The 23,783-nt window shown below is 40.8% G+C and overlaps 1 protein-coding gene across 1 annotated transcript in view; it reads right to left on the reverse strand.

Annotated features, from left to right (window-relative positions):
* Nucleotides 1–252: 252 nt before the first annotated feature.
* Nucleotides 253–23,783, reverse strand: part of TWSG1 (twisted gastrulation BMP signaling modulator 1) — a gene marked incomplete at its 3' end in the record, with an annotated part of 69,441 nt that continues 45,910 nt past the window's right edge. Inside the window, exons 3-4 of the mRNA XM_084252251.1 lie at nucleotides 3,308–3,574; nucleotides 253–434 (exon numbers count right to left, since the gene is read on the reverse strand). Coding sequence (XP_084108377.1) covers nucleotides 253–434; nucleotides 3,308–3,574 — 449 coding nt within the window. The remainder of the gene's footprint in view (nucleotides 435–3,307; nucleotides 3,575–23,783) is intronic.

Genomic DNA, 23,783 nt, shown 5'->3' on the forward strand with positions numbered 1-23,783 from the left:
TTCTCATGTGACCAAAGATGTACATGTTTTTAAGGCTTATTACTAGCAGGCAGTAAAATGAATAAGAGTAGTTATAATCATAATTTAATACATTATTAGATTTGTCATGAGTTTGTCAAAAGAACTCAGTTCAAATGCTTTACGTCTTCTCAACCTGTTGGCATTGTGATGGAACCAGTAGACCTCACTGAATAGCTTCCTATACCTTTCTTTTTAACTAAATAGCTTTTATTTGCATGTTCTTTTCCTTCTTTAAAACATGCAGTTCATGCATTTGACAGTTTTGCTACCGTAGTCGATACATTCTGGACCAATGCACTCGCAGCAGGCGTTATGGAACCACCGGTACTTGGATGCCCCCATGGACTCACAGGATATTTTACACTGGTGTATGGACATGCAGTCATCAAAATAAACCACAGTACACATGTGTTCTAAAAAAATAAAAAATTAAGATTTCAGAGCAAGAAAGAGGAAATGCTTTAATGCCTAGTTAAAAATCATTAACAGTTGTTTATTTTGGTTTACTAATTGCTAATCTGCACAAGACAATGGATGAGAAATAGGAAAAAAAGGAAATATTTGTCAATTGTGTTGAGAAGGAAGCCAAAGTCTACTCCAGCTCAAGAAGGGAAAGAGCTTTCTTAGTAAATTTATTAGATTTTAGGCTTTGATCTGAAAAAGCTAGATTACTGGATTTAACAACACTTGTTATGCTTAAAGCTGTGCTCTTTAAAGTTACACTTCATTCCTATGAGGAGAAGTTTGAAAAATACTATTCTAAAGTTATACTGAGAATTTATAATAAAATAAAACAAGTAATTCAAACGATACAAAGTGGCTAGCAAAGTTGAGCACAAAGCTCAACATAGAACATAGTCTTATCATTAGAACATAGTCTTATTATAATTAATAGCATTTCTAGTCCTCTGATCACTTTTAATTGTTTCAATTTTAGTGCTCCTGTTGGTTAACCTCATATAACAACTAGTTAGAACGACACAGTATATGAAATAAAGGACAATAAAAACCATTGAATATATGATTAAAAGGCTAAGTTACTAATATACAGGGCATTTAAGGGGTTGATAAATCATTAGGGATCTGCATAAGGGAAGGCTTAAAGGGAAATAAAGCTGGACTTGTATTTACAAGATTATATAAGGAAAGTCATGGAAATGGGTTCAGTGTACATGGGGGATGGAGTGGAAGTTAGTCTGACTGCAGTGGGTGGTTAGTATCAGGAAACAGCAGAACCACCACTGGGTATACTAAAATGTGATCTGGTTAAAGAGGGAAATAGGCAGAGCACTAGACCAGGTAGACAAGAAGGGTTGGCATTAAATAGGGGAGCATCTGAATCTGTGATTGGCACCTACCAAATCCACTTCATTTATTTATTCAACAAGTATTTATTGAATATCTACTGTGAACCAACCATTAGAGACCCAAAGAGTAATTAGTGAGTCCAGGGAATTAAGTTAAAAGAAAAGGTAGACCTCTATGTTAAAAGCAGATACAAATCAAACTACAAATGCAGGGAGAAGGGGTAAGAATGGATAGCCCTACCTAGAGGAAGGGGCACCAGAGAAAGTGTCATGGAGTAGAAATTTTAGCTCTATCTTAGAGGATAGTTGATATTTCCAGATATTAGTATCCTACCATTTATTTCATGAATTTAAATAATCTTTGAGCAAATTTCATGAATAATTATTAGGTACATGTTGCATATTTGCAATTTAATAATAGGGGAAATGGTACAAAACATCTTATATAGACAAAGTCAATGTATTTCGGAGGCTTTCCAAAATCTAAAATTTGTCTTATAAAGAGCTTTAACCTAAAAGGAAATAAGAATTCTTACTCTGTTTATCATTAACTAAAAGCTGTTTTCAGTATTGATAAAGAGTTCACACTATTTTAGGCAGGCAAGGTTTTAATGTAGGGCACAAGGAAAAGTCGAATAAAAGTATAAATTAATGTATAATTCATCTCATATTTTAAGAAATAACTGCAATTTCCGTAATTATCATATTCTTCCGCAATAAAATTGTGTGGAGCTTTTTATTTGAAAATATCGCAGAGTTTATAAAAGTTACATGCCTTTTACATTCCAAATTATGGTATGACCTATCTTCACTATTAAATGTTCTTTACTGTGTTTTTCAGAGTTGTACAAGTCATTCTCTCATTTAGTTCTGAACAATAACATTCATTTGCAGAGAACTAGCTGAGGTTGGTTTATACCTTGAAATTAGATTTCTGAAATATTAACTTGCTCTTTTTTTTTAAGATTCATTCATTCATTCATTCATTTATACAAGCACTGGGTACAGTCAGAAGCGTGGGAGGGTGAGAGAATTCACCAGAGCCAGAGTGGGGAGCAGAACAGGCAGACTGACAAAGTACACTGCTGAGGGGAGCAGCGGGCGCAGCAAGAGAGGTCTGTGCGCCATGTGGGACCCTCACTGGCATCTGGGGATCGAACCGGCGCTGCAGAGGCTGCGGGCAGCTTCACAGCCCAGCATTCAACCACTGCGCCACCGGGGAGGCCCAATATTAACTTGCTCTTTTTTTTTTTTTTTTTTTTAATAGAGGCATGTTTATTTATTTATTTGTTTGTTTGTTTGTTTGTTTTGTTTATACATGCACTGGGTACAGTCAGAAGCACGGGAGGGTGAGAGAATTCACCAGAGCCAGAGCGGAGAACAGAGCAGGCAGAAGGACCAAAGTACACTGCTGAGGGGAGCAGCGGGTGGCAGGAGAGGTCTGCGCACCATGTGGGACCCTCCTCCGGTGGCCGGGGAGCAGCCGGGGATTGAACCGGTGCCGCTGAGGCTGCGGGCAGCTTCGCAACCCAGCGCTCAACCGCCGCGCCACAGGGGAGGCCCAATATTAACTTGCTCTTAAAGAGATTTAGCTGATGAGTTTGCCATCACTTGTGGTACCAATGATACTATAAAAACTTGACTTCATAGGACACTCTGAGTGTTACTTGATGATTAACAATATTAGGTAATCAGCAATGAAAATAAAAATTAAAGCCTAATACAAATCAAAATTAAGAATGGGTTATCTATCTTACAACAGAGCCTCTATCCCAAGAGGGGATATAAGGAGTTGTGACAAGATGCTTGACATGTCTCCTTCCCTACTCAGAGACTGAGGATATTAAAGTCCATAATTAATTTAAGACTATACAAACTCAAAGCCAAACAACTGCTCTAAAAGATAATCTTAATATATGTCACTGATTACCTAGAAAGTGAGAGGGCAGAACAGAAAAGAGTCATTTGTTGGGAGTTACCTTTATCACTGGAATAAGGTGCATGAACATTATTGCTGGGAACAGACACATTTTGGTGGTGTGGCTGGTTCACAGTTTCTAAAAATGAAACCAGATTCTCATGATGTGAGAGTTCTTCTGCAACAGGAAAGGAAACAATGTTCCAGTTCAACTGAGTATCTCCTTCTGTGAGTGCCCGGAAGAGAGAAGGGATTGGCTCATGAAGCTCCTCCACTGTACTCTTTGAAGTCGGAGGTGTGTCACTATAGTTTCGAGGATTACACATACCTGGAGAAGAAGGGCAAAGAGAAAAAGTTTATCTCACTGACTAGAATTTCATAAGAAGATATTGCTATTGCCCTGTAATCAAAGCACCAACATACTAAAGTTATATAACTTCTAACATTATCTATAGATATTTTCCAAGATTTTTTTTTTGCTGAGAAGTACTAAAAGTGACGTCAATCCAACAGTACCAAGCACACTGAGTGCCCAGCTCTTGTTTTTTAAATACCTATCTTCACGGAGAGGAACCAGAGCTTCTTGGAGAAAGGACTGATTCCACGGAGAGGCCAGGGAAAGTATAAAATGAACCTGGAACATTTTATTTATTTGTTTGTTTGTTTGTTTATTATTTATTTTATTTAGTCAGAAAGTAAGAAAGTGCTCAATGAATACTAAAATGTCAAAAAACAGGGTACCACTGGCCAAATCAACAATTTTAACAATAAGTAATAATAATAATGGGGCCTCCCTGGTGGCGCAAGGGGTAAAGCACTGCACTATGAAGCAATCTGCAGCCTCTGCAGCATGAGTTTGATCCCCGGCCGGCCAGGGAGCAACCCACATGGCGCAGCAGACCTCTCATGTCTCGCCCGCTGCTCCCCTCAGCAGTGTATTTCATCAGTCTGCCTGTTCTGTTCCCTGCTCTGTCTCTGGTGAATCCTCTTACCCCCCACATCTCAGGTCTGTACTCTAGCTCTTGTATGCATAAATAAATAAAATCTTTAAAAAAAAAATAATGGACTATCATTCTGTGAATAAAAATGGAAACTGATGAATCCTTATAAACAAGTTACTAAATAAATGGAGAAAAGTAAATGCTTCATTTCAGTAAAGTGTCAACTAATAAATATAGAAGGAATGAAAGAAATAGAAAATTACCATTTGGAAACCATCTTATAGGTGTTTGTTTCAGATGGGAGTCTCAATGCTGGTGGGGAGAGGTTTGATGATAAACATACTGATGGACTCTTGGAAAACTCTAAAAAATACCACTCAATTACAATGGAGTTAATGATGATTGTAATGTGGAAAACCTGGCATCTGGCAGATCTAATGTGACCAGGTAATCAGCGTGGTCATTGATGGAAGAGGGAGATGTTCTACATCACCTGATATACAGCATAGCTTCATTTCAGTGATGCTGGTACCAATAATGCATGATTTATGTGTGGTCATCAGTCAACATCAGGTAGATCAAGGATGAGGGTCATCCTATATAAGATCTGTACTCATTAAAACTATCAAGGAAAAGACTAAGGGACTGTTTCAGATTGGATGAGTCTAAAGAAAAATGACAACAAAATACATTATTTATTTCTAGATGGAATTTTGGAAGAACAAGGAACAAGATGCACTGTTGAGACAGATGGTGAAATATGAATGCGGTTTGTTGAATGGGTGGCTGTGTTGTGCCACTGTGTGTTCCTGACTTGGAGAGTTGTATGCTAGTTACATAGGAAAAAATCCCTGTTGCTGGAAAATACAGACTGGAGTATATGTAATGATGGGACATTATTTGTAAAGCCTGTTTTCTAAACATTCAAAAAAAAAAGATGAATAATCATGGGTGTGTGTGTGTGTGTGTGTACAGTAGGCAGAGGGCTAGAGGAAGGGATACTGAGCAATGGAATACACTTGACAAAATGTTACCAACTGGGGAGTCTGGGTGAAGGGACACAAGAGTCTTTTTATACTTCTGGAAAATATTCTCTACATTTAAAATTATTTCAAAATGAATTATTAAAAGAATTTTTAAAAGGAAAAAATGGCAGAGGAGAATCAGAGATAATGTCTATAGAAAATGTTTTCAAGGGATTTTGCTACAAAGGGGAGAGTGGAGAAAATGTTTCAGTCCCACCTTTTGATCTGTACTAGCTGACACCACATGGAACAGAAAGAAGATACCCTCACAGAACCCTGTTCCAAATATAGGTTCATGAACTAATAAGATTGTTACTGCTTTAAGCCACTATGTTTTGGGGTATGTTGTTTACTAGCAATAATAACTGAAATAGAACCATTTGGATTTCCATAACTTTGGGGGTAAAACATTATACTTTTAAAAGCTAATTATGTTTCATTTTTGTTTAGCATTTATTAGATCAAATATGGAGTTTTTCTTTTTCCCTAGATTAAAAATTTGAAAAGTTAAACCAAATTTATATATTTATATTTTGTAAATATGAGTTTAGGAAGAAGGAAATAATTATCTCAAGAAAAACCACCTTATGAGTTTTCCACATTTTGTTAGTTTAAAGAATATGGCAAGTGCTGAGTATAACAAGGCTATGCATGCTCTGCAAAACCTTTAATATGTCTGAACTTTAATGATTTAGATTGTGTGGCAGTCACAGACTGAATGATGAGATTCATAAGACTTTATTCATAAGAGAAGGAACAGGCCCAGATAGTTAAATGATTGGTCCAGTGTTACATCTAGGATTATATCAAAGATTATGATTGAGTCTGATTTCATATCCACTGCTCTTTCTAATAACTTCATTTCATAAATAATCTTTTATGGCACTGAAAAGCATAAAATACTTAGAACACTTGCATTATACAAATAAATATATTTTTCTGCCAGATTCTATAATGAGAAATGGAAAGATAAAGACCTGAGTCCAAAGGTTAGAAGAGCTAAACTCAACATCTACAAAGACTTTAAAGAAACTTCAGTGCTTACAATTAAGATTTCACTACAAATACATATATTTGTATGTGTGCGTACATATGATTAGGTGATTAGGTCCTTAGGGTAGAGCCCTTATGAAAGGGATTCATGGTCTTAAATGAAGATACCCCAGAGAGCTTTCTTTCCTTTTCCACCATGTGAGAACACAGTGAGAATACTGTTATCTATGAAACAGGCAGAAGTCCTCGCCAGACAGAGTATGTCAGTGCCTTGATGTTGAACTTAGCCTTCAGAACTGTGTGAAATAAATGTTCGTTGTTTAAGTCACAAACCAGCAAATGAAGTAAATGCTTGCTAGGGAATATTTTGTCATGGTATCATTATGAAGTTTTCATCTATCTTCTCTTTTGAATTAGGATTATATTCAAAGAGATCATCTCAAGATACCCTTCTTAAGCAATGCTGAATTTGACCCTTTGTTCCTGCCTTAAGCACTCATCAAATTCTGCATACTTTCAGCATTGTGACCTACAGAATCTGCTCTTCCAGTGATATGTGGGAATTATGGAAAGTTAATAACCTCCCAGAGTTTAAATTCAATTGTAAAACTTTTCTGTGATGTACCTCACCATTATCCTGAGGTTTATCTTGTTAAGAAAATTGTTCTTGGGCCTCCCCGGTGGCGCAGCGGTTGAGTGCTGGGTTGCGAAGCTGCGCGCAGCCTCTGCGGCGCCGGTTCGATCCCCGGCTGCTTCCCGGCCACCGGGGGAGGGTCCCACATGGCGCGCGGACCTCTCCTGCCGCCCGCTGCTCCCCTCGGCAGTGTACTTCGGTCCTTCTGCCTGCTCTGCTCCCCGCTCTGGCTCTGGTGAATTCTCTCACCCTCCCGCGCTTCTGACTGTACCCACTGCTTGTATGTATGAACAGACAAACAAACAAATAAATAAATAAATCTTTAAAAAAAAAAAAAAAAAAAAAAAAAAAAAAAAAGAAAATTGTTCTTTAGTTGATTATAGAAGTTATTTTGGGAGCTCTCATCCCTTCCCATAATCATTTTCTTGACATACTTTGTTACTTTACAACATTCTACATCAAAATTTAAATACTAATTATACTAAATAAGTTAAAGAAAGTGGTTCTGCAAATGACAATTAGAAAAGGCCAAACACTGCGAAACAAATGGGAACAATTAAAAGGCAAGCATTTCAAATCCCTTAAGTGTATAGAATTTTGGTATTATTTCTTTCAGCAAGCCAAAATTCACTAATGTTGTGCTCCTGATCTACAACTACTAAATATAAGTATCTGTCAGATATTTGAAAACTAAGGATATGTTAAAATAGAGTTTACTCCATGCAGCCACATTTTGAGGTAGAAATTAAGACTAAGAAGAAAAAAGTTATTACTTTCTTAATGAATATGCATGGTTAAACAATAGCAAATATTCCAGAACTTACAGTGAAAAGCAATATTCCTTTGCATTCCTCCACCCCATTCCACTCCCCAGATACCTTAAAAGCCTGTTCACAAGTTTCTCTAGCAGTTACCACAAGAATACAAGTAAAAACAGAAAGCTTACAAGTAGCAGTAAAACCATCTTTTTATATTACCTATTAATCTTCTTATGTGGAAGATTAAGTACACTAATATTAATTCCATGTATCTCCCATATTTCTAATAATTTTACTATTCTAATACAATTTGTTTCCTTTGTAATCTTTTTTTTTTTAAAGATTTATTTCTTTATTTATTTATACAAGCACTGGGTACAGTCAGAAGCGCGGGAGGGTAAGAAAATTCACCAGAGCCAGAGCAGGGAGCAGAACAGGCAGACTGACGAAGTATACTGCTAAGGGGAGCAGCGGGCGGCAGGAGAGGTCTGCGCGCCATGTGGGACCCTCCTCCAGTGGCCAGGGAGCAGCTGGGGATCAAACCGGCACTGCAGAGGCTGAGGGCAGCTTCGCAACCCAGCGCTCAACCGCTGCGCCACCGGGGAGGCCCTTCCTTTGTAATTTTAAGTTTTTTTAATTTTAAACAATTTTACTGAATGATTATTTACATGCTATGAAATTAGCCACTTTATTTTATTTTTTAATATTTTATTTTATATAATTCTTAATCATTTTTCATGTTTGCACAGTGTATGCATTTTCATTTTGGTTATATTCCCCATACAATTGCACCCCCCCTTATTTTGACCCTAGTCCTTCCTCTCCCCACCCCCCCACATAGTGTGTCTCTGGTTTATAGTTGCTTGTTGATTTTCATTTTTACTTTGTATTAATTAGTTTTTTTCTTGGTCCCTTATTTAGGTTTTCTAAATTCCTGCTATTAGTGAGACCATCTGGTATTTTTCTTTTACTTTCTGACTTATTTCGCTGAGCATGATCCCTTCTAGCTAAAAAGGAACTCTCCTGCATTGCTGGTGGGAGTGCAAACTGGTCCAACCACTATGGAGAGCTATGTGGAAATTTCTTGACCTACTAAACATAGAGCTTCCATATGATCCAGCAATTCCACTCCTATTTACCCAAATGACACAGAAACATTAATACAAAAGGGCAGCTGCACCCCTATGTTTATAGCAGCACTATCTACAATAGCTAAGCTATGGAAACAACCCAAATATCCAAAAATAGATGACTGGATCAAGAAGATGTGGTACATATACACCATGGAATAGTAATCAGCAATCAAAAAAAATTAAATAAACACATGCAGTTTGAAATTTACCCATTTTAAAAGAGCAAGTAGTTGTTTAAGGAAATTCATATAGTTGTACAAACACCACAAGCCAATTTTAGAATAATTTTATCACTTAAAATATGTTAATTACTTGTTCCTCCTCAGTTCAAACACTTATTCTCTGCCTCTCTGGTTTTGCCTTTCCTCTAGTTTCATAAATTTAAGTTAAATTACACAGTGCATAGTAATTTTTTTTGGTTTCTTTCATTCAGGATGATATTTTAAAATTCATCCATTTCTCTTTGTTGCTCAGTAGTATTCCTCTGTATGGATGTAGCATAGTGTTGATTCATCCACCATTTGATGACCATTGGGCTTGATTCCAGGTTTTGTCTGTTATAAAAAATGATTATTTTAAATTTTTTAGTTTTTACATCATTGTTCACTTTTAAACAATATTTGCTTCTCTCCATCCCCTCAGGTGTGGTCCCCACAGAATTTCCTTCACCAGTGCACCCATGCACTATCACCACAGTCCCCTGTGCTCCTTCCTTCCTCCCTGATCCCTCTCCCTCCTCCTCCCCTGCAGTATGTCTCTGATTTATAATTGTCTGCTTTTGCTTTGTTGTGTTTTCTACTGTTATTATTTGTAATCTTAAGTTTTTTATTTTATTTTATTCTATATCACTTGCGTCCCTCATTTGCAGATACGAATATTGCAAATCTTCATCTAACTTCTCCTTACTTTTGCATCAACAAACTTTGTAACTACAATGAATATTATCTTACTAAACATTGATTCCAAAAATTAAAAACTAGTAAACAGCAGTTACTTTAAAATAACCCTATGAATACCATTCATAGCAGAACAGATAGTATGATTGGATTTCCTCATCCAATCTAATTTCAAGATAAAATGAAATTTTCCTTTAACACCATAAAACATTGAAAACCATGCTACATTTCATACACTATTACCGAGGTCTTCTTGCCAAAGATAGTAAGCCTGACTCTAATCAAACTTTTACAACTGGCCTCAAATTATTGTAAATACAGAGGGCTGGAGGAACAAGTTAAATGATACCTCAAGGAAGTAAAGTCAAATTTTCTATGTGGGATATTCTATAGGTCAACTGATACTGTTTCTTTAACATATCAAATGGTATTTGAACAAAAGATGGGGAGACATTCTGGATTAAAGGAGGACTAAAGGATATAACAGCAGATGCACTACAAGGACGGTGTTTAGATAAATTTTTCAAATCAATTATAAAAACACTTTTCAAATACAATTGAATAATGGATTCTAGATTGTACCAAGAAATTCTCTTAATTTTGTTAGGTGTCATGTAGCATGATGATTGAAAAAGTAAATGTCAATATTTACTTAAGAGATTGATGTTGATGCATGAATGCAGTGGCAAAATTATTTGCTTCTATAATTTGCTTGTAAATACTTCTGCAAAGACAGAATAAGGGAAAAGTATAGATGAAGCAAACTTGGCATATTCTTGATAACTGTTGAAACTAGGTGATGGGTATACAGGAAATTCATTAGGCTATTCACTCCACTTCTGGATATATGTAAACATTTTTATAGTAGACTTTATTTTCCATATTTAATTCCTTTATAGTTTAATATTTTCTTCTTAGCTTTTGCTTTTTCTTAGGATTTCTATGCTTAAGATTTTCTTAGAATTTTTTCTTTTTTAACTTTGGCACCGATGTTAGCAAGCCTCATCAGAGGAATGCTTTTTTGTGAGGCACGGCTGCACAGGACAAGCAGTGTGGCCTCCCTCAGAAGTACTGTGCCACTCTGGAAAATACTAGGGTTCCTTCCATGTCCTCAAGACAGCAGCAAATTCTTCCTCTCTCCTTTTGGCCAAAGCAGCCAAAGATTTCTAAAATTTAGGTTTGTGGCGAGGTCCACAAGCATTTTCCATTGAGCTCCACCTTGCATTTAACTGAATTGCCAGTGAACACTGGGTGATTCAGGCAGTGTTCCTGGGAGACAGCTGAAATCCAGAGTATTCTTGTTTCTTTCTTCAGGTGTCAGGCTTTCGTGCATTTCACAAAGGGTTATAGCCACTCCTTGGACATCTAAGTGAGCTCTTCTGCCCTCGAAAATGCCATGTGTGAGGCAACACCTCCTGGACCTGCCAGTAGCCATCAGTGAGGCGGTTCCACAGCCAGAGCTGCACAATGAGGGAGACCACAGCACAGCTACATGAGCTGCTGTGGGGCACAAGGCATATATTTTTCTTGTGAACCACAGATAAGCTTCCAGAATACAGTGAAATTTTATTCTGCTTCTCAATAATAGCCCCGATAATATATGAAACAGGGTTTCTTCTTAGAGAGACGCTGCTAGTGCCCTCACTTATTAGTTCAGTGAGAACTAGTTAACTCTGAAGGACAGGCTTCCCTCTAAATGTTTAGACAGCCTTTTCCCACAATGTTCAGAGCAGGCTTTTCCCAATATGTGTTACCTTGTCTAAGATCAGTGGAGCTGGGCTTTCCTGGTGGTGCAGGGGGTTAAGACGCAACCTATGAGGCTATCCGCAGCCTCTGCAATGAGTTAGGATCCCCCACCAGCCAGGGAGCTACCCACATGGCACAGCAGACCTCTCCTGACTCGCTTGCTGCTCCCCTCAGCAATGTACTTCAGTCTGCCTGTTCTGTTCCCCACTCCATCTCTGGTGAATCCTCTCACCCCCCACACCTCTGGCCTGTACCCCAGTACTTGTATGCATAAATAAATAAAACTTTAAAAAAAATCAGTGGAGCTAAGGTCAATGGAGACCCTGTGGCTTCAAGAGAAACCGGTACAATTATCTTAGAGAATGAATATATACTACCAAAATACCTCCCATATTTAGGGTGTTTTATAGAAATAATCTTTTTATTGGAGAAACCTATCTTAAAATGGAACACAGAGCATCTGTTTATCATATGAGTCACCCTCTCCTTGTTGTGTGAAAGCTCCTTTTCTCTCCTTAATGCCCCAGGCCTCATCCCATTCCTTAGCACAGGATAAAAACCCTGTTTATCTTACTACTCAAAAATTCACAGCCACATAAATTCTTCATATGTATGTAATTAAAATTGCTCTTTTAGCTTCTGTACAGCAAAAGAGACAATAACAAAAACAAAGAGAAACCCCACCAACTGGGAGAACATTTTTGCACCCAACACTAATGATAAAGGACTGATCACAAAAATCTGCAAAGAGCTGATGAGACTCAACAACAACAAAGAAAATAATCCAGTCAAAAAATGGGCAGAAGAGCTAAAAAGAAACTTCTCTGAAGAGGAAATGCGAAAGGCCAACAGGCATATGAAAAAATGTTCAACATCACTTGCAATCAGGGAAATGCAAATCAAAACTACCATGAGATACCATCTCACACCAGTGAGAATGGCACATATTAAAAAAACTAGCAACAACAAATGTTGGCGAGGGTGTGGAGAAAAAGGAACTCTTCTGCACTGTTGGTGGGAGTGCAAACTGGTCCAACCACTATGGAGAGCTGTGTGGAGATTTCTGGACCTACTAAACATAGAGCTTCCATATGATCCAGCAATTCCACTCCTAGGTATTTACCCAAAGGACACAGAAACATCAATTCCAAAGAACACCTGCACCCCTATGTTTATAGCAGCACTGTTTACAATAGCTAAGCTTTGGAAACAACCCAAATGCCCAAAAATAGATGACTGGATCAAGAAGATGTGGTACATATATACCATGGAATATTACTCAGCATTCAAAAAAGATAAACATATGCAATTTGCAGCAACATGGATTGTGCTGGAAGGGATCATGCTCAGCGAAATAAGCCAAAAAGAAAAAGAAAAATACCGGATGGTCTCACTCATAGCAGGAATCTAGAAAACTTAAATAAGGGACCAGGAAAATGAATATAAGAAAGTGAAAATCAAAATCAACAAAAAACTATGAACCAGAGACACTTTTTGGGGGGTGGGGGGGCGGGAGGGGAAGGATTGGGGTCAGAATGGGGCGTTTGCAATTGTATGGGGGAATATAAAAATAAAATTTATTATTTTAAAAAATAAAAAAAATAAAATTGCTCTTTTTCTTCTACTAATTTGTTGGATGTTAATTTGTTTGGCTGACCAACTCTTTAAGACCCAGAGGGCTGGGAGAATTTTTCCCGTGCCCCTACAGCTCCTAGGTCTCTGTACTATTTATATTTAATATTTTTCATATATATTATGATGCTTAGAGATCTTGTAAAAACCTTTCTAATTGGGGAGAGTATTCCTGGATGAGAGCCAAGGGCTCAGGGAAGAGCATGACTTGATATGCAAGCTCAGTAATCCAGAGCCCTACCACATTTATTCTGCTAGGATGCCCCAGAATGGTGTATCGCCGAAGAGTCCTCTGCCTTAATCAACCCACAGCCAGGTATCAGGCAAATGGAGACAACACCCATACCCCAGAGGTCACTGGAATTATTCACACTACCTAAACTGTTTGTTCTTCTTTGCCTTGCCTTTACCCATTTGAAGGCTCTGGCCTGGACTGACTTTTGCCTCTTGACCATAGGTGTTTACCTCATGACTCTTCATAGAATACAGCGACTCCATCTTTGAAATCTGTGAATACAATGAATGGTTTCCTGAATCTCTTCTTTGTTTCCTCTGTGGCCTTATCTGGCCGACTCACATGAAATAAAAGGTGACAGCTTCTAGTGTAGTTATCACCCTATGATCATCTTTAATTCCCAGTTAAAGCTATCACTTCCTTCGACAAATTTTTTCTTTAACTTGGTCTTCTTTCCTATTTTGTTTGATACTCTATTACATCATTCAAACATGATATGAAAAGTGCACTTTGAGTTCTTGCTTGTCTAAACTTTTTTTTTTTTTAATTTTGTATCCACGCATTCTTTTTTTTCTTTTTTCTTTTTTTTTTAATTTATACAAGCACTGGAGGGAGGGTGAGAGAATTCACCAGAGCCAGAGCGGGGAGCAGAGCAGGCAGAAGGACCGAAGTACACTGCTGAGGGGAGCAGCAGGCGGCAGGAGAGGTCTGCGCGCCATGTGGGACCCTCACCAGAACCGGCACTGCAGAGGCTGGGGGCAGTTTCGCAGCCCAGCACTCAACCGCTGCGCCACCGGGGAGGCTCTGTATCCACACATTCTTGATCAATCATTTGTCAGGTCAAAATAATTTTCTCCACAGACCACTTAAGTTACTGACCCAGTGGCTGATGAGAAAAGACTGACAACAGTGTGATTCTCATTCCCTGTACATGAATTTTATTGTTTTCTCACAGCTTTCAGAACATTCTTTAATTTGGCAATTAAAAAATTAAACTAGGAGGTGTCTAGATGTGGGTCTTTTTTCATTAATCTTGCTCAGCATTTTGTAGATGCTTTCAATCTAAGGATTCATGTTTTCTCAGCTTTGGGAAATTTGCTTCTAATATTTTCTTATAAATTCTTCCTATTTTTCATTCTTTTCTGAGTGTCTATTTCTTAACTTTCCATCTGTCTATTTATATTTTATGACATTCTGTTTTCAACCCCTCTTAATTTATCCACTTTATAATCAAATTTTAAATTTGTCCATTCACTGCTTTTTATAATATTGATATAATATTCTCTCTAATTTCTCTAAAAGATAATAAATCAATTTTCTTAAAGATTTATCTCCTAAAGATTTCTTCCATGATCAGTTGGTCTGTGATTTTTACAGGTACTTTCTTTAAAGGTACTTGTTTTGTTTTTCTTGCATGTGTGGTTATTAGACTGAAGATACCTCCTGTTCAATGCCTGAATGTGGAGCCTTTGCCTCTGGGATACCAATAACAGACTAGTGACCTTAGTTCTTTCCACTTAATTCCATCAATTTCTCTACAGAGAATCTCTCCCATTTTTTCCTAAATTATTTGGAACTTTTTCTGAAGAAGGAAGAGTATAGGGTATCAAATCATGCATTTGTTCTATATACAGGTCTTCAAATAACCTTGCTGTTTTCAGATCTATTTCCTACTACACACTATGTACTACAAGTGATAAAGCTGAGCCTGACACTCTTTAGGAATTTAGTTGGGAAGGTCATTTCTAATCCCACCATAAACCTCCTTGTCTGTAAATTATTTTGATGTTTCTTCCAATCTATTCACTAAATAGCAAGCTTCTTCATTTTTCCTTTTAGATATTTCTCCAATTATAATTCCTTCCTTTCTCTTTGTTGTTAGAGTTTATTTTCAGTTGTGTTAATTAATTCCTTATATTGGAGACTTAAATGAAAGAAAAGAAAATGTATGAATTTAGGTTATATTAAACCAGAAGTCACATTTACTTTAATGAGTTTGAAAATATGATGAATTATTATCTAGTTATCTTTCATTTTCCCTCTTTCTACTTTCTTTCCTTTCTTCCTTCTATCTCTCCCTCAAAACCCCCAGATATTTGTATCCAAATTTCTACAGGACATCTCCACTAAAGAACCTTACAGATACCTCAAACCCTACTGTTCCAATCATCTTCCCTAACATACTTTGTTTGTCCTTAAGTCAGCGGCTATCATGGTTCCTTATCACAATTTATCCAGTTAGACAAGTTGGAAATTTAGAGGCTATTTTTGGCTACCATCTCTCCTCAATATCCATTTCTAAACTGCCACCACATCTGGTCAAATTTAACCTTCTAATTATTTTCCAATGAGGCCATATCTCGTCATCTCCTTTGCTATTATTACCGTAGACCAAGCCCATCACATTTTGACTGGACATGGAACCATCATATTTGATGGATTTTAAATTCTATCTCTGGTCTCTTACAGAAATGCCAGCTCCTTTAAAATGCATGCTTTTGATTTTAATATCTCATGTCCTTCCTACTGGCTATCATTTTTGAATACTCAGTCATTTCTTAAATTAATACCTGTATCGGGCCTCCCCGGTGGCGCAGCGGTTGAGCGCTGGGTTGCGAAGCTGCCTGCGGCCTCTGCGGCGCCGGTTCGATCCCCGGCTGCTCCCCGGCCACCGGAGGAGGATCCCACATGGTGCGCAGACCTCTCCTGCCACCCGCTGCTCCCCTCAGCAGTGTACTTCGGTCCTTCTGCCTGCTCTGCTCCCCACTCTGGCTCTGGTGAATTCTCTCACCCTCCCGCGCTTCTGACTGTACCCAGCGCATGTATAAACAAAACAAACAAACAAATATAATAAATAAATAAAAACATGCCTCTATAAAAAAAAAAAAGTTAAAAAAAAAATTAATACCTGTATCACCACCTCATTTCCACCACTAGAACCACCACTGACAATTTTAATACTTGCATTGATGATTCCTGGCCTTTTGTTTCTCCACCTTCTTACTCATGATTTTTAAATCATTCAATCCTCAGTCAATCCTTAATTTTTCCTTTTACATAGGTCAATCCTTAATTGTTCTCTTTCCTCATACCCTACATCCAGTTTAAATCAAACCCTGACAATTTTCCTCCAAAACATCTCCTGAATCTGAGTTATACCATTTCCACTATCAAAAATCCTAGCCCAATCCTAGTTCTAGTGGCTTTGTGTGAACTACCTCAACTACCTCCTAACTGATCCCTCTGTATCTTTTTTTTGTATCCTAATGTCCATCTTCAACATATTAGCCAGAATGATCACTTAAAAATATAAATCAGAGATCATCACTTTATATCTCCATTACACTTAGGATATAATCCTTTCCACAGCCTCCAAGGTCTGTCCAACCTCTCTTTACTCATCTCTACCCTTTCTCTTTTTTTTTTTTTTTATTTTTTTTTTAGATTCATTTATTCATTCATTCATTTATTTATTTATACAAGCACTGGGTACAGTCAGAAGATTGGGAGGGTGAGAGAATTCACCAGGGCCAGAGCGGGGAGAGCAGAACAGGCAGACTGACGAAATACACTGCTGAGGGGAGCAGTGGGCGGCAGGAGAGGTCTACGCGCCATGTGGGACCCTCAACCAGCGGCCAGGGATTGAACCGTCGCTGCAGAGGCTGCGGGCAGCTTTGCAGCCCAGCACTCAACTGCTGCGCCACAGGGGAGGCCCTCTACCCTTCCTCTTTTTAAATTAACATATAGCCATACTGAAACCAGGGATACTCCCCACAACCCTCAGCCTCGGGGTTCTGTCACTTGGCCCTAAAGCACTGCTTGTGGTGCAAGTGCAAGTGGCACTACTGGGGCACAGGCTGCTGGCAAAGGCCAGTAGTGATAGCAGACAGAAGCAATTCCCTTACTATGCCACCCCAGGGCATACAGCCCCTGGGGCCCCACAGGGCCAGCTCCAATGCTGTGGCTACCTCCAGCTGCAGGTAGTAGAGAGACCCATGGATTTGGTGCCTGGATCATGGAATGGACTGATCAGATGTGAGCTAGGAGGTGAATGGTAAAAGGTCCAATCAGCCATAGTATTGACACTGGTTCAATCAGACTGGGAGATGGAAGACCCTGAAAGAGGAAATAAGGGAGGACAGAAGCCAGCTTGGGATTTCTTGGAACTGCCTCACTCAGGCTAGACTTGCTCAGGCTCCTGCACTCCTGGACCCTCAGACTTGTTCAGACTGGGCTCCTGCACTCCTACTGTAACAGGGTGGTCCCAAAGAAGGGTAGAGTAGGAAACTGGAACCTCCCCTTTTCCTGCGGAGGACCCATAGAAAAGGGTCACAAGGGACCCAGCACGTGTAGAAGGAAAAGAGCAAAATCAAAATCAAAGCTGCCATTGTTAACTTCCCCACAGGTCTCTCACCCACATCTGTTTCAACCAGTGCAGGACCAAAAAGCAAGTGCAGCTTCTTCATGTCTCTCTGCTACACGTGCTTCTTCTGCTCCATCCTTCTTCTTTCTTCTCCAGTCTCCTCTCCAGTTTCTTCTCCCCTGGTGAGCTCTACCCTTCCTTGGGTCAGGCAGGGTACCTGGAACCTCCCCTTTCCCTGGGGACCACCCTATTATACCATACTCTCTGAGACTTGCTCACTTGGACACACTGACTTACTTGCTTGGACTGGTTGCTCTTAGAAGCATCCAGCAACCAACCTCTGAAGGAAGAAGAGCAGCCAAAAAGCTTCACAGAGAAGCTGAAGAACTTTGCAGAGGTCAAGAACTTTACCTCCGGCCTGCCTCTGACATCCTCTGAAAGGAGCACCAGGCCTTAGGCCTAGTGTCTCAAAGTGCTATTTGTTGTAGGTGTGGGCCAACAACTCACAAAGAGCTATAACGCTAGTGACTGGTAGTGGCTGGCACTACTAGCCAGTGCTGTCCAACACTGTTATAGGAGACAGACACTCCATGCCTGGGTCACCTCCAAGAGCTACTGATTGTCTGGCAGCATCTCCTGGTGCTGTTTGTTGCCTTCGTTGCTCTCTGGTCCAACATCTGGTGCTGTCCATCCTGGCTTTCAGACTGCTGCTGTGGGCTACTACAGCGTCATCTAGGTGGCCCTGCCCGTGAGCACCTCCAGCTACAGAGAGTTGGACTGTGGCCGCAAGCTCCAGGCCTTCATTGATGGGACAGGCCATCTTAGGTGAGCAGCTTTTGTTTAGGACCTCTGGACACTATGAACACTAACTGGGGTGAGATAGCTGGCTGCATGTTGCCTTCAGGTCTCTGTTTCCCGTTTGTTAAATAAACCCCGTTGTGGTTGTTCTCTGGGCCTGAGTGGTCTTGCAATTGTGTGCACTGGTGAAGAACTCACAGCCATCTGTCCTCTACCCAGTCACTGTACATGGATGGCTATAGCCTCCCCTATGGCCCTGTTTCAACACTGATCGATCTTTTTTTCTTCAAATTTGGATTTTTAGCCATTGTACTTAAAACACATTTTGTATTAAGTAGGTCACAGCAATCTTTTTATGCAGTTGTTTGTTAACTAAAGTTACTGATTTCTAGAGTTTGTTGGAGATACTTTTGTGAACTCTGCCAAAAGTGAGAACTTTCCAGTACTGACTAAAGGAGAATACAAAGTGATAAGATGTATGATTCATATTAGAATTTTCTCTAAGTGAAATATATGTGTATATATATTTTAAAAAGATGTCTTATGATTTAAGTAAAAATAAAGTTATTCTAAAGATATTTAAGAATCTGATGTTCTATACAATAAATAGTATGAAAAGTAAGTGCCACTTTACGGGAAATATGTATGAGATACACAACTTTAGGGAGAGGAATGGGGGTATAGGAAGGGAGATATTTCATTTTATATATAACTTCCTGTAATGTCTGAATAGTAATTTTCTTTTTTTTTTTAAAGATTTATTTATTTTTATACAAGAACTGGGGTATAGGTCAGAGGCACGAGAGGGTGAAAGGACTCATCAGAGACAGAGCAGGGAGCAGAACAGGCAGACAGACGGAAATACACTGCTGAGGGGAGCAGCAGGCGAGACAGGAAAGGTCTGCTGAGCCATGTGGGCATCTTGCTGGCCAGCCGGGGATTGAACCCGTGTTGCAGAGGCTACGGACAGCTTCACAGCACTGCACTCAACCTGCTGCGGCATGCGGGAGGCCCAATAGTAATTTTCATTTTAAAATTTTATTTTAAAGAAAAATACATTCTACTAATAGTAGATACTGGAGGTCCTTCTTTTCTATATTGTCCTAAAATTCAACACGATGCTTTTGATACAGGGCAGCAAGGGGCACTAAATGGGCCAAAGACACTACCCAAATAGTTTACTGGTCACTGTCTGAGTTCCTTAACCCCGCGTACAATTGCTAGACTACACAGGCTCAGAAAACAACAAAGGGATTTATTTAACAAACTAGGGAAAAACAGAGTTACTGAGGCCAATAATGGTCTTTACCTCACCCAAAGCCATGTCCAGTGTTTCTCAGTCCTGCACAAAAACAGTTAAAATGGTGTCTTCCTGTCATGGAGAACGCAGAGTTCCTCTCCCAAACAATAGGCCACATGTCTAAGATGGCGTCTTCCTGCCACTGTGGACACGCGGCAGCCAGGCTATAGGCCAGGTTCCGACTTACAAAGACAACAGAAGATACAAAAGGGGATGCTCTATGAGCTGTCAAGAAGCCCCAGCTCCAAACAGCGATACTCAAAACAGCGGCAATGGAATAACCCGACAGGCGGCCACACTCAATGCATCTCAGCAAGATGCCTGGCTCCGAGTCGTCTCCTTCTCCGCCAGGCCACAACAGCAGCAAAACTGAAAAACAGTTACAGTGGCTTGGCTACTTGCAAAGTCTCCAAACTTTGCCTATCAAAACAGCAGCTAAAATGGTCAAATGACGACCACACTCAGACCACAGCTCAGTAAGACACCTAGCTCCCAGGTCTTCGCCTTTTCCCTCAGGCCGAATAGCAGAAAAACCGCAGTTTTAGCTGCTCGTCTACTTGCAAAGCCTTTAAACTTTTTTTCTCTGATGTTGGCTGCTGGAGGCCTCTACCTTCAGACCCACAACAACCTTCTAGAAGGTAGGCGCGGTAGAGGCCCAAATCCACTGACCGCCCCATGCTAAATCCTGAAACCCTGAATCACGAAGACTGAATCATGAAGACTCCCCTCACACCCTCTTCTGCAGTCACTTATATCACTTATTCATGGCTCTACTCCACTTTTAGCATTTTCCTTGGGGCTATCTATCCTCACCAGCAACCCCCCTCCAGGGGGCACCACCTCTAACAGTCTTTTGGCTTCAGCCACCTCTTACATAATTTCAACTCATTAGTAGTTTTTTTAAAAATTTTTTAAGATTGATTTATTTATGCATATGTAGGGTAAGGAAAAATGTCAGGCTTTTCTGCACTCCCACAATCAGGACAGATGATGGATCCTTGCGGTCCTGAATGCATGCCTGATGGCGGGCACCTGGAGTAGGGTGTGGGCATAGGTAGATGGGATTCACCTGGGCTAAGACTGTGCTTTTAAGGGCAGCATCACGGGGACACCAGCAGCAGCAGAAGCCGAAAGAGAAGCCGAGAAGCAGCAGAACAAACGCCAGAGAGCCCAGATAGAGTGAAGACTTGCTGGGGGCTGGGAGGCTGCCAGCCTCCCAGCCAGCACCCCTGCCTGCCGTATGCCTGGTGAACCCCAATAAAAGACCTGCAAAAAGCCACTGAGGACTCTGACTCCTCCTTTACCCGGTCTGCATGGGATCAGAAAACCTGCACCATGTCCAGTTCTGCCCTTTACAGCATACATGAACTGGGGTGTAGGCCAGAGGTGGGGGAGGGGTGAGAGGATTCACCAGAGACAGAGTGGGGAGCAGAACAGGTGGACTGACAGAAATACACTGCTGAGGGGAGTAGAGGGCGAGACAGGAAAGATCTGCTGCGCCATGTGGGTCACCTCCCTGGCAGGGAATCGAACTCATGCTGCAGTAGTTGCAGATTGCTTTATAGAGCTGACGCTTAACTCCTTGTGCCACCAGGGAGTCCCCAGTTCTCTTTAAAATTTAAAAAATTTAATGCCACAGGTATTAAAGTAATGCCTAGTAAAGCAGTGTAGGTTAAGGTAAAAGGTATCAGGCTTTTCTGCCCTCCTGCCATCAGGATAGATGACGAAACCCTGCGGTCCTGAATGCATGCCTGATGGCGGGCACCTGGAATAGGGTGTGGGCATATGTAGATGAGATTCACATGGGCTAAGACTGGACCTATAAGGGTGGCGTCATGGAAACGCAAGCAGAAGCCGAAAGAGAAGCCAAGAAAAAAGCAGCAGGAGCAGAGAAAGAAGCAAAGAAGGCCGGAGAGCCCGGATAGAGTGAAGACTTGCTGGGGGTTGGAAGGCCTGCCAGCCTCCCGGCCCCCCAGCACCCCTGCCTGCCATATGCCTGGTGAACCCCAATAAAAGACCTGCAAAAGCCACTAAGGACTCTGATTCCTCCTTTACCCAGTCTGCTGAATCAGAAAACCTGCTCAGTGGCCATTCCTGCCGCTACAAGCAGTAACAATTATTAGCTTCATTAAGTGCAGATGTTTGAACACATGCCTTTTTAATATTCTGTCTGATGAACTGAAAAGTACAAAGAAAATACTTGTTCACCTCCTCCAAATACTCACAACTAAACTTAGTGAAACAAAGTCAAAAAACCTGAGGGAAAAATGGAAGAAGAAGGCATATACTAGGCCAATGGTCTGGCTCCACGAGCAGGAAAACTTTGTCAACTTTGTTTATCGTGATAATTTGGCAGTACAATTCAAAGAGGGAGGAACAGCAGCTGTGCAGAGCCCTCTACAGATATTGACTGAGGCACACAGCAATATGGGGACTCCTGAGACCCAGCACTATACTGGACAAGTAGGTGCATGACTGTTAGCCAGGGTAGTTACAGGGGGTGGGGTGCAGAGCGAGGATTACTGGTTTAAGGCTGAGTCTCCTAATAAAGAACAGATGGAGCCTCAATCAGCGGGAAGAAGCAGGTCAGAACACATGGGTCTCCTCACAAACTAAGCTACGACTAGACACTCAGGCTGAGATATTCAGAACACTTGGCACCCCCAGTCCCCTGCTCAGCGTTAAGACCACAACAAAGAAACACTTGAACAAACAAAATGTCAAGCATCTGTCCATAAAAAAGCAAATATCCCAGGATAAGTAAGGCTCTGTGTTGGAAGAGAAAGAGAACACTCCCACTTTGTGACCCATATCAACTACAATCTGTGCTCATCACTGCATCTTGCTTAAAAATAACCTAGAGTAGAAGTGGTGAGAGACAAGACTATCAGATATTAAAACAGGAGTTGTCCTAGTGGAGGATATCACCATGGGGCTGACTAACCACGGATGGCTCTGTCCTAAATCACGCTGGGTGCCAAATCTGTTATAGGTCAGGGAGAGGGGCAGCCCAAACCCCACAAACCTGCCTACTCTAAATGGGTTCTGCCATCCGCCACATCAACACAAAACATATGATACTTTAATGGAAAGGAACTTTAATAAAACTAGGAAACAATACAGGTAAGGCAAAGAGTCTAGTTTCTAAATGAAGCACCCAAAGTTACCTGTCCCCTTGTGGGTAAAAGTCCATCCAAATGGGATTGGCCCAAAACAAGGCCCCAAAGCCTGCCACAAGTCTAAGGCATCTTCCAGTGGGGACCCTCAGAAAAGGGTCAGAAACAACCAGACAAACCCGGAAGGAAAAGAGCAAAATCAAAATCAAGATAAAAGCTGCCATTGTCACCTCCCCATGGGTCTCACCCACATCTATGTCACCCAGTCCACGACCAAAAGACAATCGCAGTTTCTTCACGTGTCTCTAGGCTCCATGCGCCTCCTCCAGGTCTCCTGGCTCCATCCTGCTCCTTCCTTCCTCAGTCTCTTCTGCTGCTTCTCTTCTTCCTGCTCAGCTCCACCCTCCCTTGGGTGGGGCAGGGAACCTCCCCCTTTCCTGGGGACCACCCTGTTACACTACCATACAACTCTGGCACCCACAACAAGGTAGGAAGTTCAAATTTCTGAACTTACTGTGGTGTTGTAGGGTAAATAAAAAAATATCAGGCTTTTCTGTCCTCCCATTAGGACTGATGATGGATCCTTGCGATCCTGAATGCATGCCACCTGGATGTGAGCATATGTAGATGGGATACACCCAAGGGCAGCGTCATGGGGACGCCACAGCAGAATGAAAAGAAGAACCACAAGAAAAGCATAGAGCAGAATGAACGAGAGCAGAGAGAACACGAGAAAACGCCAGAGAGCCCCGACAGTGAAGACTTGCTGGGGGCTGGGAGGCCTGCCAGCCTCCTGGCCCCCTAGCACCCCTGCCTGCCATGTGCCTGGTAAATCCCAATAAAAGCCTGTAAAAGCCACCGAGGGCTCCAGGACTCTCTCTCCTTCACCCGTCTGCTTGGATCATAGAGATCCTACACTGTGCCGTTCCTGCTCCTTACAGGTGTCCTACTGACCTGGTCCTCTTTT

This window comes from Talpa europaea (genome assembly GCF_964194135.1).
Source record: "Talpa europaea genome assembly, chromosome: 13".
Classification (NCBI taxonomy): domain Eukaryota; kingdom Metazoa; phylum Chordata; class Mammalia; order Eulipotyphla; family Talpidae; genus Talpa; species Talpa europaea.